Genomic DNA, 14,550 nt, shown 5'->3' with positions numbered 1-14,550 from the left:
TGCCCAAAGGTCATGTACACTTGCCCAAAAAGTAAATCATCCATTATAAAATGATAGGTATTAATTACCACTCAATTTAAAGCTATACTGTGTAAGTTGCTCAACTTGTGGTCAGTAGCTCTATAGCAAACCTCGGTTGCGTCCGCGTCTTTCGGCCGTTTTTCGGTTCTCACACCCCCGCGTCTGCCTCCACCTCGCCGAGATCTATCTTTTGAGGGGTCCCTGGTTGCTGTGCGTTCAGCCATTCCGGAGATACACTCCTTCACCCATGCTTCACCGTGCACCCGAGTATAGAGACACACGGGAGACTACAAATATGGCTAGCGACCCCACTCCAAGATGCGCTGTGATTGGCTGGCAGTGTATAACCCTCGCTGTGATTGGCCGGTAGTGTGATTACGCAATTTTACCGCAAAAACCGGTCCCCGGTAGGGATCATAGAAAACATATAAAGAGAAGGCTTTAGAAGCTGAAAATAACGGAGTGGGGGTTCTAAAACTTTAGCGATTTAACAGTTAGGACAATTTTAAGATTTGTTTTATAAAAAAAGTTACATGGTATAACTTTAACTCAATAACAATTTTGAATCATACCATAAATACCTCCAAATCCAAATACCTAGGTAGTTATGATTGCTATGGTTTCACACTTCGTCATTTTATATATTTTTGTATGGCCACGTTCAGGTGTTTAGAAAGATATCTTGTGTTGTGTTTAGACGGTCGTGTCCCCTCTCAAATGAGCAATTGCCCGGGCGGGCAACCTGAAAGCAAACTTCACTTGCCCCAAAGTTTTATTTACCTGCCAGGTGCAGGTGGGCAAGCCTTAGTGTCAATGCCTGTTCGGCAAAGTGGCCCAGAACCAGCAATGGCAGACTGTCGTCATACTGACCACATGGGGATATTATCGATGTTGCATCAACACCCAGTGTCGATACAATCACAAACTGTATGTTGAACATTGTGGATGCTCTTTGTACAGCTAAATGATCCCCATATGTATTCATTTGCTGCATGTTTAGCAGATAGTTGCTCCATTCTTCATCAACAAAGTTGGCAGGGTGTGTAGCTACTAGCAACTCATAAATTAATAATGGCTTATAATGTAATAAAAACATGTAATAAAAACTCATAATGTAATAATCAGCTCATAATGTAATAGAAAACAAGCGTAATTAAAATGTAATAAAAGCTCATAATGTAATAATCAGGTCACAATGTAATAAAAATACATTATTATATTATGAGGTTTTATTACATTAGGAGCCTCCTATGTGGAGGTACTTAATGTAACACATTATTACATTATTACATTATTGAAAAATCCATTATTACGTTATGTGCTAGTTTTTTTATTACATTATGAGCTGATTATTACATTATGAGTTTTTATTACATTTTTCTTATTACATTATGAGCCCTTATTACATTATGAGCCGTTATTACATTATGAGTTGCTACAGACCCCTCTGGGGGTCCCGACCCACAGGTTGAGAACCACTTACATAGACATCAAAGGGGGCTTGAGCCCCTCCCCTTTTATCTGTCTGTAAAAAGTGCCATCTCCAGACCATGAATAGAGTTTTTACTATGGTGAAAGAAATGCAAATGCCCTCTTTCCATGCCATACCTGAAGGTGGCATTCAAGAGAATTGCCTCGTCCAAACTCTCCTGAACATGAATGCAGCATCTTATGTTGAAAGAATTGCCCTTTCTATGTAGAAATCCATGCCGTTACGCCACACCTCCAGCATTCACTTGATTATGCTTAGTTCAGTGTGGTATCAAGCACCGACCTCCAAGCTCACAACGCAACAGGTTTGGGGATCTGTTGGGAATTGATTACATGAAACAGTGACCTGTTCGTCTATACGCTCTTATGTAAACATGAGAGCACACATGATTGAATTATTAAATGATGAATTTAAAAATGAAAAACAACAAATATATTCCAAACAAATGTGTTATTATTATTATGTGGTTTTGAACTTTTCCTTATTTCTTTAGATAAATCCAACCTGCTTGTGTGTCGGAACAGCCAAGGCTCTGAGGTCTCCCTGTCTCCTTCAGACCACAAACACAACATCAGCCAGATGGTCTTTCACAAGATCCGCAAAGAAGACCTTGTCATCGTAAGACACCCTTCTTTGACTTTCACACCTTCAGTGTTTGATTCCATTTCAGCAGGAGACCATTTGTAAGTCAGACAGTGTATGAATGTAATAAAATGGGCGGTCCGTGGTTACATTTGTACGCTGTCAGAGTTGAATATGCATTAAACGTACTGTACATACAGTACGTACTGTGTGTGTGTGTGTGTGTGTGTGTGTGTGTGTGTGTGTGTGTGTGTGTGTGGTGAACGTAATGTATGAAGTCACAGATGATTACAGAGCTGTAAGGAGCCCTAAAATAACTGCATAATGTAGCTGATCATAATGACACGTAAATCATAAACTATTTGACTCTTGATATACCATGCTGTCATCATGTCACCTGTCACCATTTAGTCACACATTGAGAAATGGAATGGCTGGATGGTTTCTCCAGCACAGGAGCAACAGATGAAGATGATTCACATGGGAATTATATTATACCCAGATGATACTATACAACCCAAGGTTCTTCTAAAGAGTCACATTACCGCTCTTTCCATGAAAGTTATCATATGACTATAAATCAGATGTCATGGACCCCCGAATAAATATGTATTTGGCTGCGCACCGCCATCTAGAAACACCTTTGCCAGGAACCCCCATACAAGCATACTGCTTGTTTGTGTTTATGCCCATTCTTGATGACAAAGAATACAAAAAATATTCTTTTTTTTGGGGGGGGGGGGGGGGGGGGTCTGAGTGGCTAAATCTCATCAGATGGTGGTCCGTGGCTCAAATGCGGAATACATAAAGGACCTTGATATGAAAAAGGTTGAAAACCACTGTGTTAAGCCAATCAGAGCCACTGGGTCAGGTGGAATATAGCTGACAGAGTCACAGAACATCATTCCTGACAGGAGGGAGACAGATATTATGGGCACTGCGGAGCTGGAGGCTTCATGGATGAACATGTATGCTTATGGATAGATAGGTCTGGCTTAGATGACAGTGGCTGTACACACGCACGCACGCACGCACAAACACACAGGGCCCCTTTTGGGCTTAACTCTCTTATTCATCTTCAGTATTGCATGGGATCTGGAGTGTACTGCATCAGTTCATTCAGTTAGTTACTCATCATTGGGGTTTGCAATATGAACAGGTTCTCCCTCGAGTCCGTCTGTCTGTAGTGTTTGTCCCTTACATGTTGTACTGAAATCTATTTCCAGAATGAGCTCTGTTGATTCCTCCAGGCCATTTTGTTCTGTTGAATTTTTTTATAAATGTTATCTTCCTGCGCAAAACATAACATTTGGTCTACCCCTTCATCTGAATAAAATAATCTATTTAGAACGAGAGTGGAAATGAGACTCAGTGTGAACAGTTGAAATTATATGCATGTAAAACCTTTTTTCATCTTCAATGAATGTCTCAGGTCACGAACAATGTTCTTGTGAAGCAATTGTGTTATTTTAGTTGTATGAAGATGTCTATTTCCTTTCATTCAAATGAGGCGCACACCATCACTTCAGGAGGATAAGCAGCTTCACCACTCAACACCACATTTTGATTTATGAGGCTTTGTTAATAAATTGCACATATACTTTACTTACTACCAACAGCTAAAGACCGTAGCGAAGTGTTATAGACTCTATATGTCTCATTTTAAAAGATATTTATTTCAGTTATTTTCTGCATGAGGACAAATTGCTGTCAGCCATTAAAGATTAAAGAAAGGTTAACGATCATTTCTCGTTTCTTTCTTGTAGAATGAGAGTCTTGGCCAGGGCACGTTCACCAAGATATTCCGTGGCGTACGGCAGGAGCTGGGAGACTATGGCGAGGTCCACCAGATGGACGTCATTGTGAAAATCCTGGACAAGGCTCATCGTAACTACTCTGAGGTGGGATAGGCTACATGAATCTGTTAGAATTTTCCAATGGAGTTCCCATTTCTTTGTAGTAGCCCCCCGCTACTTACATTGATTGATTGGGTGAATAAGTGGGCTGAGATTCAATCAATTGCTCAATTTCCCTTTCATTACGAGTCAGAAGTGACATGACATGAGGGATGAATTGAGGTGAGACGGGTTAAGAAAGGGTCCCTAATAATTATTTGTTTCGTATGGCTGATGTCCTGTCATACAACAATATTGCTGACAGGTCATAACAGATTTTCAACTGCAAAATGATTTAGGTGAAAAAACAGATTTTTCCTTTCAATGACCGACACTCAAATATTCAAACAAAGTATTAATTAGGCTTTATTTGCTTCCTTCTCTTCAAACAGTCCTTCTTTGAAGCAGCCAGTATGATGAGCCAGCTCTCCCACAGGCATCTGCTCCTGAACTGTGGTGTCTGTGTCTGTGGAGAGGAGAGTAAGTGTACATGTACATGCAGACACACACCTTAATGAATAATTCATCATCTGCACTTTTAATTCAACGTGCAATTTAGTTGTACAATGCAATATAAAGTGCCTCACGGAGAATAAGACAACAATACCATTATATGCCAGTGATGTTATGATCTCATTATACTCTACTGCATTTCTAACACCAAACATTAGAAGCACAATAATGCAGGGGGAAAAATGGACGCTAGATGTTTTATTTTGAGAGTGAGGCGAGCCTATGAATCTGTCACAGACGTGTCTCACGTACACGCCCAGTTGATGAGCTGAACTTGAAACCAGCTATTAAGCACTCTGAGTGTGAAGGGATGTCAGTGTGTTGTCATGCAGGGCAAGTAGGGGAGCATCATATCGTCGTTGTCGGGTGAAAACCTTGTATGTTCAAACCACTTCGTTTTGTATTTATCATTTTAAAAATGATTTAAACTAGTGACAATAGCCGATCTACAAGTACAGAACGCCTCGCACCGTGAGGCGTTGTGTGCTTGTAGATCTGCTATTTTCACTAGTTTTGTGCGACAGTCTTGTATGGTGCAGCAGGGCTTTACTTTACAAAAAGATGTACACATTTGAAACTTGGAGATACAAGGTTTCTGCCCGACAGTGACGATAACTTGGTTTCCCTTTTGTGATGTTAATATCTTCTGCATGTTCATATTGAAATAACGATATAATAGCGATCGTTCAGCTCTAGCGCGTGCTCTCCTGTGTGTGTGATGGGGTGGTTTCAGGTACTGTACGTATATCAGTGGTTCTCAACCTGTGTGACCTCAGATAACAGTTAAGTGACAATTCAAGCACTTTGTAATATTAAAAGAAAAGAGACCATTACTGCATCAAAAGTAATCAACAAACTATACTATGAAAACTGGTCAAACATTGTCCACGTTAAAAAAAATAGCAGCAGATCGGCTATTTTCACAATATTTATCTGTGGAACCGAGAAAATGTAATGACTCAACTCCTACAATTCTATGTGCTTGTAGTTGTCAGTGTGGGGGTGAGATCCAGTTCAAATATGTTTAGTTTAGGGGGGGGTTGCGGCCTGAGAAGGTTGAGAACTACTGTACTGTACATGATGGAAAACACAACTACTGTAATTGTGGTATATTTTACCGATCTTTAGTTTCTGCGCTGACCAATTCAATCCCGGGTTGCCCCGATACTTAACTAGTCTTTGGGGGGGAAACCCTGTGCTGAGTTGCCAGTGAGTGACTGGTACACTTCTGCTTTGGCAATATAAATGTATGTTTTCTCATGCCAATAAAGCCCTTTGAATTGAATTGACTGGAATCAAACACACAACTTTGAGTCAGTGGGGAGCTCTCTACAGGCTGGGCTTCCCATGACACACAGAACACGTTAGTTACCTTTGAGCCCATGGCTGCAGTGAGAAGAATTATAACCGTAAACCAAGCAAGAGTATCGTTTTAAGTGAACCATTTAGTATACTTTCACTTTCGCTTAAAGTCTCTTTGCATTGCTCAAGCCTACAACCTCAGCAGACGTTACGTTTCCTGATCAATGAAAAGTGCATTGTGGAATTGGACATTGTGGAATGTCATCAACAGGTTGAATAATAAATGTAATTAATTAATTACGAAATGACGAATTAATCAATTATTTAATACATTAGTCAATTTATATAATTATTCATATTATTAATACATATTTACTTTACTTTATTAGACAGGACAATTAATATTAATGGACATTACATACATGTAAATATACTGGATTTCTATGCTAATTTTCATCCACACGAAAACATAAAACAAAACAGGCAAACAAGGGACTACCTATTACATTAGGAAACAAAACATACACACAAGAAAAAAGTACAAAAGTGTAAAGTGCATCTATATAATTTAGCAGTGTTATTAAGGGCAATACAAATGTGTAACCAAAGTAACTTGTGCATAAAGTGCAGTATTGCTTTCAAATAATACAGGATTCAAATAATACCAGATACGCTGTCAAAGTGCACTAGTCCTTTTGACTATACATGTTCACAGGTTTGGTTGAACATTGAATATAAATATTGTATATTTATTTATCTACTTCGGCTGCTATTCCAGCCTCTCTATAACAGGGGTCTTCAACGTTTTCAGGCCAAGGACCCCTTAGTTGAGAGAGAGATGAAGCAGGGACCCCCACAACCTTGTCATAGATTCCATATCGTTTCATTGTTTGACAGCACAATCATTAGTGTATTTTTGGATTCATGTCAATTTGTGTTTTCAGATATTTAACCACTTGAACTGTCAATACTTCTCCCCTTCCCTACACCAAACCTCTTTGCTTGTAGATCTGCTATTTTTGGCTAAAGTTCTCAGAATCTGGCTAAAAAGGAGATTGATCTATAATGTGCATTGTACTGAAGAAACATTTCATTATAAGTGAAATGTCTCCTGTGTGTCCTTGTCAGACATGATGGTACAGGAGTATGGTAAGTTTGGCTCCCTGGACACCTACCTGAAGAAGAACAAGAGTTGTGTGAACATCACTTGGAAACTGGAGGTGGCCAAGCAGCTAGCCTGGGCCATGCATTATCTGGTAAGACTCCCAATAACATACAAATAACCTACACACACTGGACGTCAGCTCCTACAATGTAAGACGTGTCTCCTAAATCTTATCAGTGGTTCTCAAACCTTTTCATGTCAAGGACCCCCAAATTGATACATAGCCCACGGATCCCCATTTCAAATAAGCCAGGGAGATTTTGGGGGGGGGGGGGGTTCATTAAGCATCCAATAAAGCTTGGCCAATGAACCAAGTGTGGGACATACATACATACGTACAGAGGCGTCAGAGCCTCTTAGAGAGTGGGGGGGTTGACATGGGGGGGTGCGCGCGCGCGAGAAAAATGCCGGTTTTTCGCGGATTTGATCGCGTTTTATTCGGGTTTCCGCGGTTTATTTCTTTGCAAGCTGTATACCATTTTAAAGCTAAGATTCTTGTGATTCCGAATCCGCAAACCATTTGATTATAGCACAGAAACTCACGCCACAAACAACGCAGAAGTCCGACATAAACAATAAAGGTTTCCGCGGTTTATTTTTTTGCTAAACAATCGGGAACGGCACACTACACTTTCCCTTTGCCTCTCTCCACAAGCACCAGCCAGCAAGATAGTCTATATAGTTATAGTAGATGGACTTCTTGGTACCAACACTCCAACAGACAGACAACACCAGTATCATATAATCATTCAGTTCCAAAAGCTTTTCAGTTAATCTACATAATTTTACACCACTGTCTACTACTACAGCAACTTGCACGCATCGATCCAGACCCCAGTGTTAGGAAACAGTGGTTCTGGTTCACGTAGCCACTAGCCCACAACACTGCAACAGTGTACATTAGCCAGCAGGCAGCATAGCATTAGCATCCATTCCATCATCATTACTCTAACTCTAATATATAGCCACGAGTCACGACTCACCAAGTCTTGAGTTAGGATGAGAGGAGCAGAGGACGATGTTTAATGCCTTTATAGCCTACATGGTCTTGTCTTGATGTTATTCCTTTATGCCTGTAGTGTGTTGTTCATTTCACCATGAGTCCATAATACGCACGGAAGACAGAGAGGTAAAGGGACTTCCTATGAAAGCCATTTCCTCTCTGCACAGAAGCGTATTTCAAAACAAGAGTCTTTATTTTATTTTTTTCATATACAATCGATCATTCAACATGTTTATTTTGAAATTGTCCTGGAAATATAAGTAGCCATAGCCCCTACTACGCGTTTGCAGCGCAGGGGAGGGAAAAAATAAAAAAAAGCACCCCGGCCGGCCAAAAAGGTGGGGGGGGATGAGATCACGGTTTTATGAAAGTGGGGGTGTCCCGTCGTACTCACAATGAATGGGCGTGACGCGCCTGCATACGTACATACATACAAACAGACAAAGCCATGCAGATTAAGAGCAGTTTCATTTCGTTAAGCGACCCGCACAGCTTGGCATTGGCCAAGCTTCGTGGGACATACATACATACATACATACATACATTAGGAGCGGTTAGCACCGCTCAAAAGACAGAAATAAAATAAAATACATTTAATCCAATGGGAGGGTATCAACAGGGGATGTTTCACAGAAATTTTGGAAGCTTTATCCAAATTTTTATTGTTTTGCCGCCGCTACACAATGTGTACGCATGTGAACAGGAGGACAAGAACCTTATCCATGGAAACGTTTGTGCCAAGAATGTTCTGTTGATCCGAGAGGAGGACCGGAAGACAGGCAGCCCGCCCTTCATCAAACTCAGCGATCCTGGTATCAGCATTACTGTATTACCCAAAGATGGTGAGTCGTGAAAAAGCGTCTTCTATAGCTGAGAAATTAGTTTGATCTGAGTGTATAAAAAACAAACTAACGATCCATCATTGCCTGCAGAGATGTTTTATCCCTGTCTTCTCCTCCTCTCTCTCCCCTGGGTTCAGTTCTGGTGGAACGTATACCATGGGTGCCCCCCGAGTGCATCGAAGACCCCCACAACATGAGTCTGGCCACAGATAAGTGGAGCTTTGGGACCACGCTTTGGGAGATCTGCAGTGGGGGAGACAAACCCCTCAGCACCTTGGATTCCTCTAAGGTGAGGACGAGGGGACAGTGTGCTTAAGTCTGTCTAAGTCTTGTTAAAAAATGACAAGTATTGACAAGAGCTTGTGACTAAATAATCAATCAATCAATCAGTAGAATCAATGGGAAGTTTCTTTTTTCCATTTCCCGAAAAGTAACGGTTTTGGATGATTTGCTTTTGTAAACGTGGGAATGGCTCATGAAAAATCGAAAAACATTCTGCGTCATATTAGATCTCCCATTGTGTTTTGGTAATGATTACAATTGTGTGTGTGTGTGTGTGTGTGTGTGTGTGTGTGTGTGTGTGTGTGTGTGTGTGTGTGTGTGTGTGTGTGTGTGTGTGTGTGTGTGTGTGTGTGTGTGTGTGTGTGTGTGCGCGTGCGCGTGTGCGTGTGCCTGTAGAAGAAGCTGTTCTATGTTGACAGCCACCAGCTGCCTGCTCCTAAGTGGACAGAGCTGGCCAACCTGATCAACAGCTGCATGGACTATGAGCCCTCACACAGACCCTCCTTCAGGGCTGTCATCAGAGACCTCAACAGCCTCTTCACACCAGGTACACACTAGGGCATTAATGACTTGTGATTTTTGCAAGTTGACTCGACTCAGTAAAAAGTTGAGTTGAAGTCGACTTTATCGTTTGATGACGTCATCACATCACACACGACCCCCAAATTATTTTGGGGGGTCCCCAGATGATTAACTTAATGTGAAACATTGTTTTCTCACTCAACTGTAAACAAACCAATATAAAGTTTAAGTGTATAAAGGGTATCTTCATATTTCTAAAGTGACAATTTAAGGACTTTTTAATATCTTTAAAATGACAAATTAAACATTGTCCAAATTGTCAAATATATAGAGGCAGAAATTGTGAAAATAGCCAATCTACATACTCACAATGCCTCGCAGCGCGAGGCGTTGTGAGCATGTAGATCTGCTATTTTCACTATAGAAAGTATTATTTTTAGAAAGTATATATTTTTTTCAACTTTCTACTTTCGACTTACTCTCTGGTGGGAGTCGACTTGTGTAATGAGACTTGTCGACTTTTTCGTTAATGCCCTAGTACACACTACACACACACACACACACACACACACACACACACACACACACACACACACACACACACACACAAATGGCTGATCTACAAGCTCACACCGCGACAACGTTGCGAGCTTGTAGATGCCGGGGTTCAAGTGCTTACAGTAAATGTGTTTGTGTTGTGGTGTGTCAGATTATGAGCTGCTGGTGGAGAGTGACATGGTGCCCAACAGAACCAGAGGATACGGCTTCCCATGGGCCTTTGAGAGCCAGGAGCCTGCTCAGTTTGAGGAGAGACACCTCATCTTTCTGAAGCAACTGGGCAAAGTAAGGCACGCACACACACACGTGAACACGCAGCCTCCCCACACACACACAAACACACAAGTGCATGCAAAATTCTGATATGCCAGTTTGTTGTTTGTATGTGGGTGGGTGACAGTACAAAGGCAGGGCCTTTAGCCAATGAAAGAGCAGCGTTCTTGGTGACGTCATCACCAACCAACAAGTGCGACCTAATCTATCTATAAATGCGAGAAGTCTCTGCGTGCGTGTGTGTGTGTTTGTAATCCGCGTATCTCGAGAACCGTTCGTCCCACCGGCTTCAGATTCGGCACGCGCGTTCCCCGCCGCGGCACGGAGTGCAGTGCCGGGTCTCGACCCGACCCGACGCGCGGTTTTCCCGAACCGGCGCGAAACGTTCGGAATCTCCTTATGCGGGGTTGATTGTTGACATCAGGCTGTTTCTGAGGAAATCGGCGAAAGCTCTGACTCATTGTGACATCACTTCATAAAAGGCTCTGACATCACGTACGCCACATGAGTCAACAAAAAATATCTGTGAGTGTGTATGTATGTAGGTAATCCGCGTATCTCGAGAACCGTTCGCCCCACGGGCACGCGCGTTCTCCATAGACAGATATCTCCATATATGGGCATAAAATATGGGCATAAAATGGACGCAGACAGACAGATACAGATATCTCCATATATGGGCATAAATGGACACAGGCAAACAGATGTTCAAAACGGGTCCTATGACAACAGGTATAATGAGGTTTGCATTAAAGGGGGAACCGGCACTGTGTCTGCAACACAGTTGGAGGCACCGACAGATACTCCATATATGGGCATAAAATGGACGCAGATAGACAGATATCTCCATATATGGGCATAAAATGGACCCAGAACTATAACTGCAGTGATCTCCATATATGGACATAAAATGGACGCCGACAGACAGACAGACAGACAGACAGATACAGATATCTCCATATATGGGCATAAATGGACACAGGCAAACAGATGTTCAAAACGGGTCCTATGACAACAGGTATAATGAGGTTTGCATTAAAGGGGGAACCGGCACTGTGTCTGCAACACAGTTGGAGGCACAGACAGATACTCCATATATGGGCATAAAATGGACGCAGATAGACAGATATCTCCATATATGGGCATAAAATGGACCCAGAACTATAACTGCAGTGATCTCCATATATGGACATAAAATGGACGCCGACAGACAGACAGACAGACAGACAGACAGACAGATACAGATATCTCCATATATGGGCATAAATGGACACAGGCAAACAGATGTTCAAAACGGGTCCTATGACAACAGGTATAATGAGGTTTGCATTAAAGGGGGAACCGGCACTGTGTCTGCAACACAGTTGGAGGCACAGACAGATACTCCATATATGGGCATAAAATGGACGCAGATAGACAGATATCTCCATATATGCATGGGCATAAAATGGACCCAGAACTATAACTGCAGTGATCTCCATATATGGACATAAAATGGACGCCGACAGACAGACAGACAGATACAAATATCTCCATATATGGGCATAAATGGACACAGGCAGACAGATGGTCAAAACGGGTCCTATGACCAGGTAAAAAACAGGTATAATGGGGTTTGCATTAAAGGGCGGGGCATTCATTCCCTATTTACATTGTTCCGAGTTGGCCAGGTCGCCGACTAGACGCTGGGCCGCCCGAAGGGCGGCCCAGCTTCTAGTCTATCTATAAATGCGAGAAGTCTCTGCGTGCGTGCGTGTCTGCGTGTCTGTCTGTAATCCGCGTATCTCGAGAACCGTTCGTCCCACCGGCTTCAGATTCGCCACGCGCGTTCCCCGCCGCGGCGCGGAGTGCAGTGCCGGGCCTCGACCCGACCCGACGCGTGGTTTTCCCGAACCGGCGCGAAACGTTCGGAATCTCCTTATGCGGGGCTGATTGTTGACATCAGGCTGTTCCGGAGGAAATCGGCGCAGGCGCTGACTCATTGTGACATCACATCATAAAAGGCTCTGAGATCACGTACGCCACATGAGTCAACAAAACATCTCTGTTAGTGTCTACCGGTATGTATGTATGTAATCCGCGTATCTCGAGAACCGTTCGTCCCACCGGCACGCGCGTTCTCCATATATGGGCATAAAATGAATGCCCATATGCGGAGCTGATTTCTGACATCAGAGTTTTCCGCAACCGGTACTGTGTGTGCAGAGATCTCCATATATGGGCATAAGTGGACAAAGGCAAACAGATGGTCAAAACGGGTCCTATGACAACAGGTATATTGGGGTTTGCATTAAAGGGTGGGGCATTCATGGAGTTTGCATTAAAGGGTGGGGCATTCATTCCCTATTTCAAATTCGGCACGCGCGTTCCCCACTGCAGCAGGTAGTGCAGTGCTTGGCCTCGACCCGACCCGATACACGATTTTCTGGAACCAGCACGAAAGGTTCGGATTCTGATGTCTGACATCAGGATTTTCCGGAACTGGCACTGTGTCTGCATAGATCTCCATATATGGGTATAAAATGGATGCAGACAGACAGATACAGATATCTCCATATATGGACATAAATGGACACAGGCAAACAGATGGTCAAAGATCTCCATATATGGGCATAAAGTGGACGCAGACAGACAGATACAGATATCTCCATATATGGGCATAAATGGACACAGGCAAACAGATGGTCAAAACGGGTCCTATGACAACAGGTATAATGGGGTTTGCATTAAAGGGGGAACCGGCACTGTGTCTGCAACACAGTCGGAGGCACAGACAGATACTCCATATATGGGCATAAATGGACACAGGCAAACAGATGGTCAAAACGGGTCCTATGACAACAGGTATAATGGGGTTTGCATTAAAGGGGGAACCAGCACTGTGTCTGCAACACAGTCGGAGGCACAGACAGATACAGAGATCTCCATAATGGGCATAAAGGGACACAGACAAACAGATGGAGGAGGAGACAACCATAAGACAAGCAACAAAGAGTGTGACTGGGAGGACATCGATGATGCAGATTTAAATTACTTTACAGCTTTTGCTGAAGAGAACAAGGATCAGTAGTGGAGATCTGGGTTGGCTGAGGTGCAGACGGAGGAGACAAACATAAGACAAGCTAAATCAACAGCATAAGACTGAAAAAAAAACAAGTTCTCCAAAAAAACTCAAGCTGAATTCACTCTCCCGCTCCAAAAAAGAAAAAGAAAATAAAAGAGACAAAGACAAACATAAGATATATGGACATAAAATGGACGCCGACAGACAGACAGATACAGATATCTCCATATATGGGCATAAATGGACACAGGCAAACAGATGGTCAAAATGGGTCCTATGACAACAGTATACAGTAATGGGGTTTGCATTAAAGGGCGGGGCATTCATTCCCTATTTACATCGTTCCCGAGTTGGCCAGGTCGCCGACTAGATGCTGGCCCAGCTTCTAGTATAAATAACAAGGCGCAAATTGGCACCTCGACAGAGTGCCAATGTAACCACATACATACCCACAGACAGAGTGCCAATGTAACCACATACATACCCACAGACAGAGTTCCAATGTAACCACATACCGGTACATACCCACAGACAGAGTGCCAATGTAACCACATACCGGTACATACCCACAGACAGAGTGCCAATGTAACCACATACCGGTACATACCCACAGACAGACACAGACAGAGTGCCAATGTAACCCACAGACAGCTATCATCACCCTACTTGCACGCTCTGCTGGTCACATGTTTTCTTCGGAAAGTGACGCAAATGACCAGACATATTTGGCTATGAGTGCACAAGGCACAATTTGGCACTTCGATAGATGTTGTTCACTGATTAATTACACATTTTCACGGTCTATGGGCTTGCCGCTCTGACATCATGCTCTGATGTCACTGTGATGTCAGGGGAACCACTCTAACAGAATGGGTTTGCCGCTCTGACATCACGCTCTGGCTTCACTGTGATGTCACACTAACAGAATCCCTTTTATGCCCATATATGGAGTTCCCTGATGTCGTCAATATTAATGATGCCCTGTTAGAGAGATCCCTGTGATGCCACATCACTGTGGCACGAGCTTGTCGTCCTG

The 14,550-nt window shown here is 42.8% G+C and overlaps 1 protein-coding gene across 1 annotated transcript in view; it reads left to right on the top strand.

Moving 5' to 3' along the window:
- LOC308298871 (tyrosine-protein kinase JAK2-like) overlaps positions 1–14,550 on the top strand; it is a 66,463-nt gene that overhangs the window by 44,655 nt on the left and 7,258 nt on the right. Inside the window, exons 11-18 of the mRNA XM_080742564.1 lie at positions 2,007–2,131; positions 3,862–3,996; positions 4,383–4,470; positions 6,934–7,061; positions 8,677–8,815; positions 8,953–9,104; positions 9,494–9,644; positions 10,329–10,462. Of these exons, the coding sequence (XP_080598690.1) occupies positions 2,007–2,131; positions 3,862–3,996; positions 4,383–4,470; positions 6,934–7,061; positions 8,677–8,815; positions 8,953–9,104; positions 9,494–9,644; positions 10,329–10,462 (1,052 nt within the window). The remainder of the gene's footprint in view (positions 1–2,006; positions 2,132–3,861; positions 3,997–4,382; positions 4,471–6,933; positions 7,062–8,676; positions 8,816–8,952; positions 9,105–9,493; positions 9,645–10,328; positions 10,463–14,550) is intronic.

The sequence above is a fragment of the Nannobrachium achirus genome (assembly GCF_963921795.1).
Source record: "Nannobrachium achirus genome assembly, chromosome: 15".
NCBI classification, from domain to species: Eukaryota; Metazoa; Chordata; class Actinopteri; order Myctophiformes; family Myctophidae; genus Nannobrachium; species Nannobrachium achirus.
This window is presented reverse-complemented; position numbering and strand designations above follow the sequence as displayed.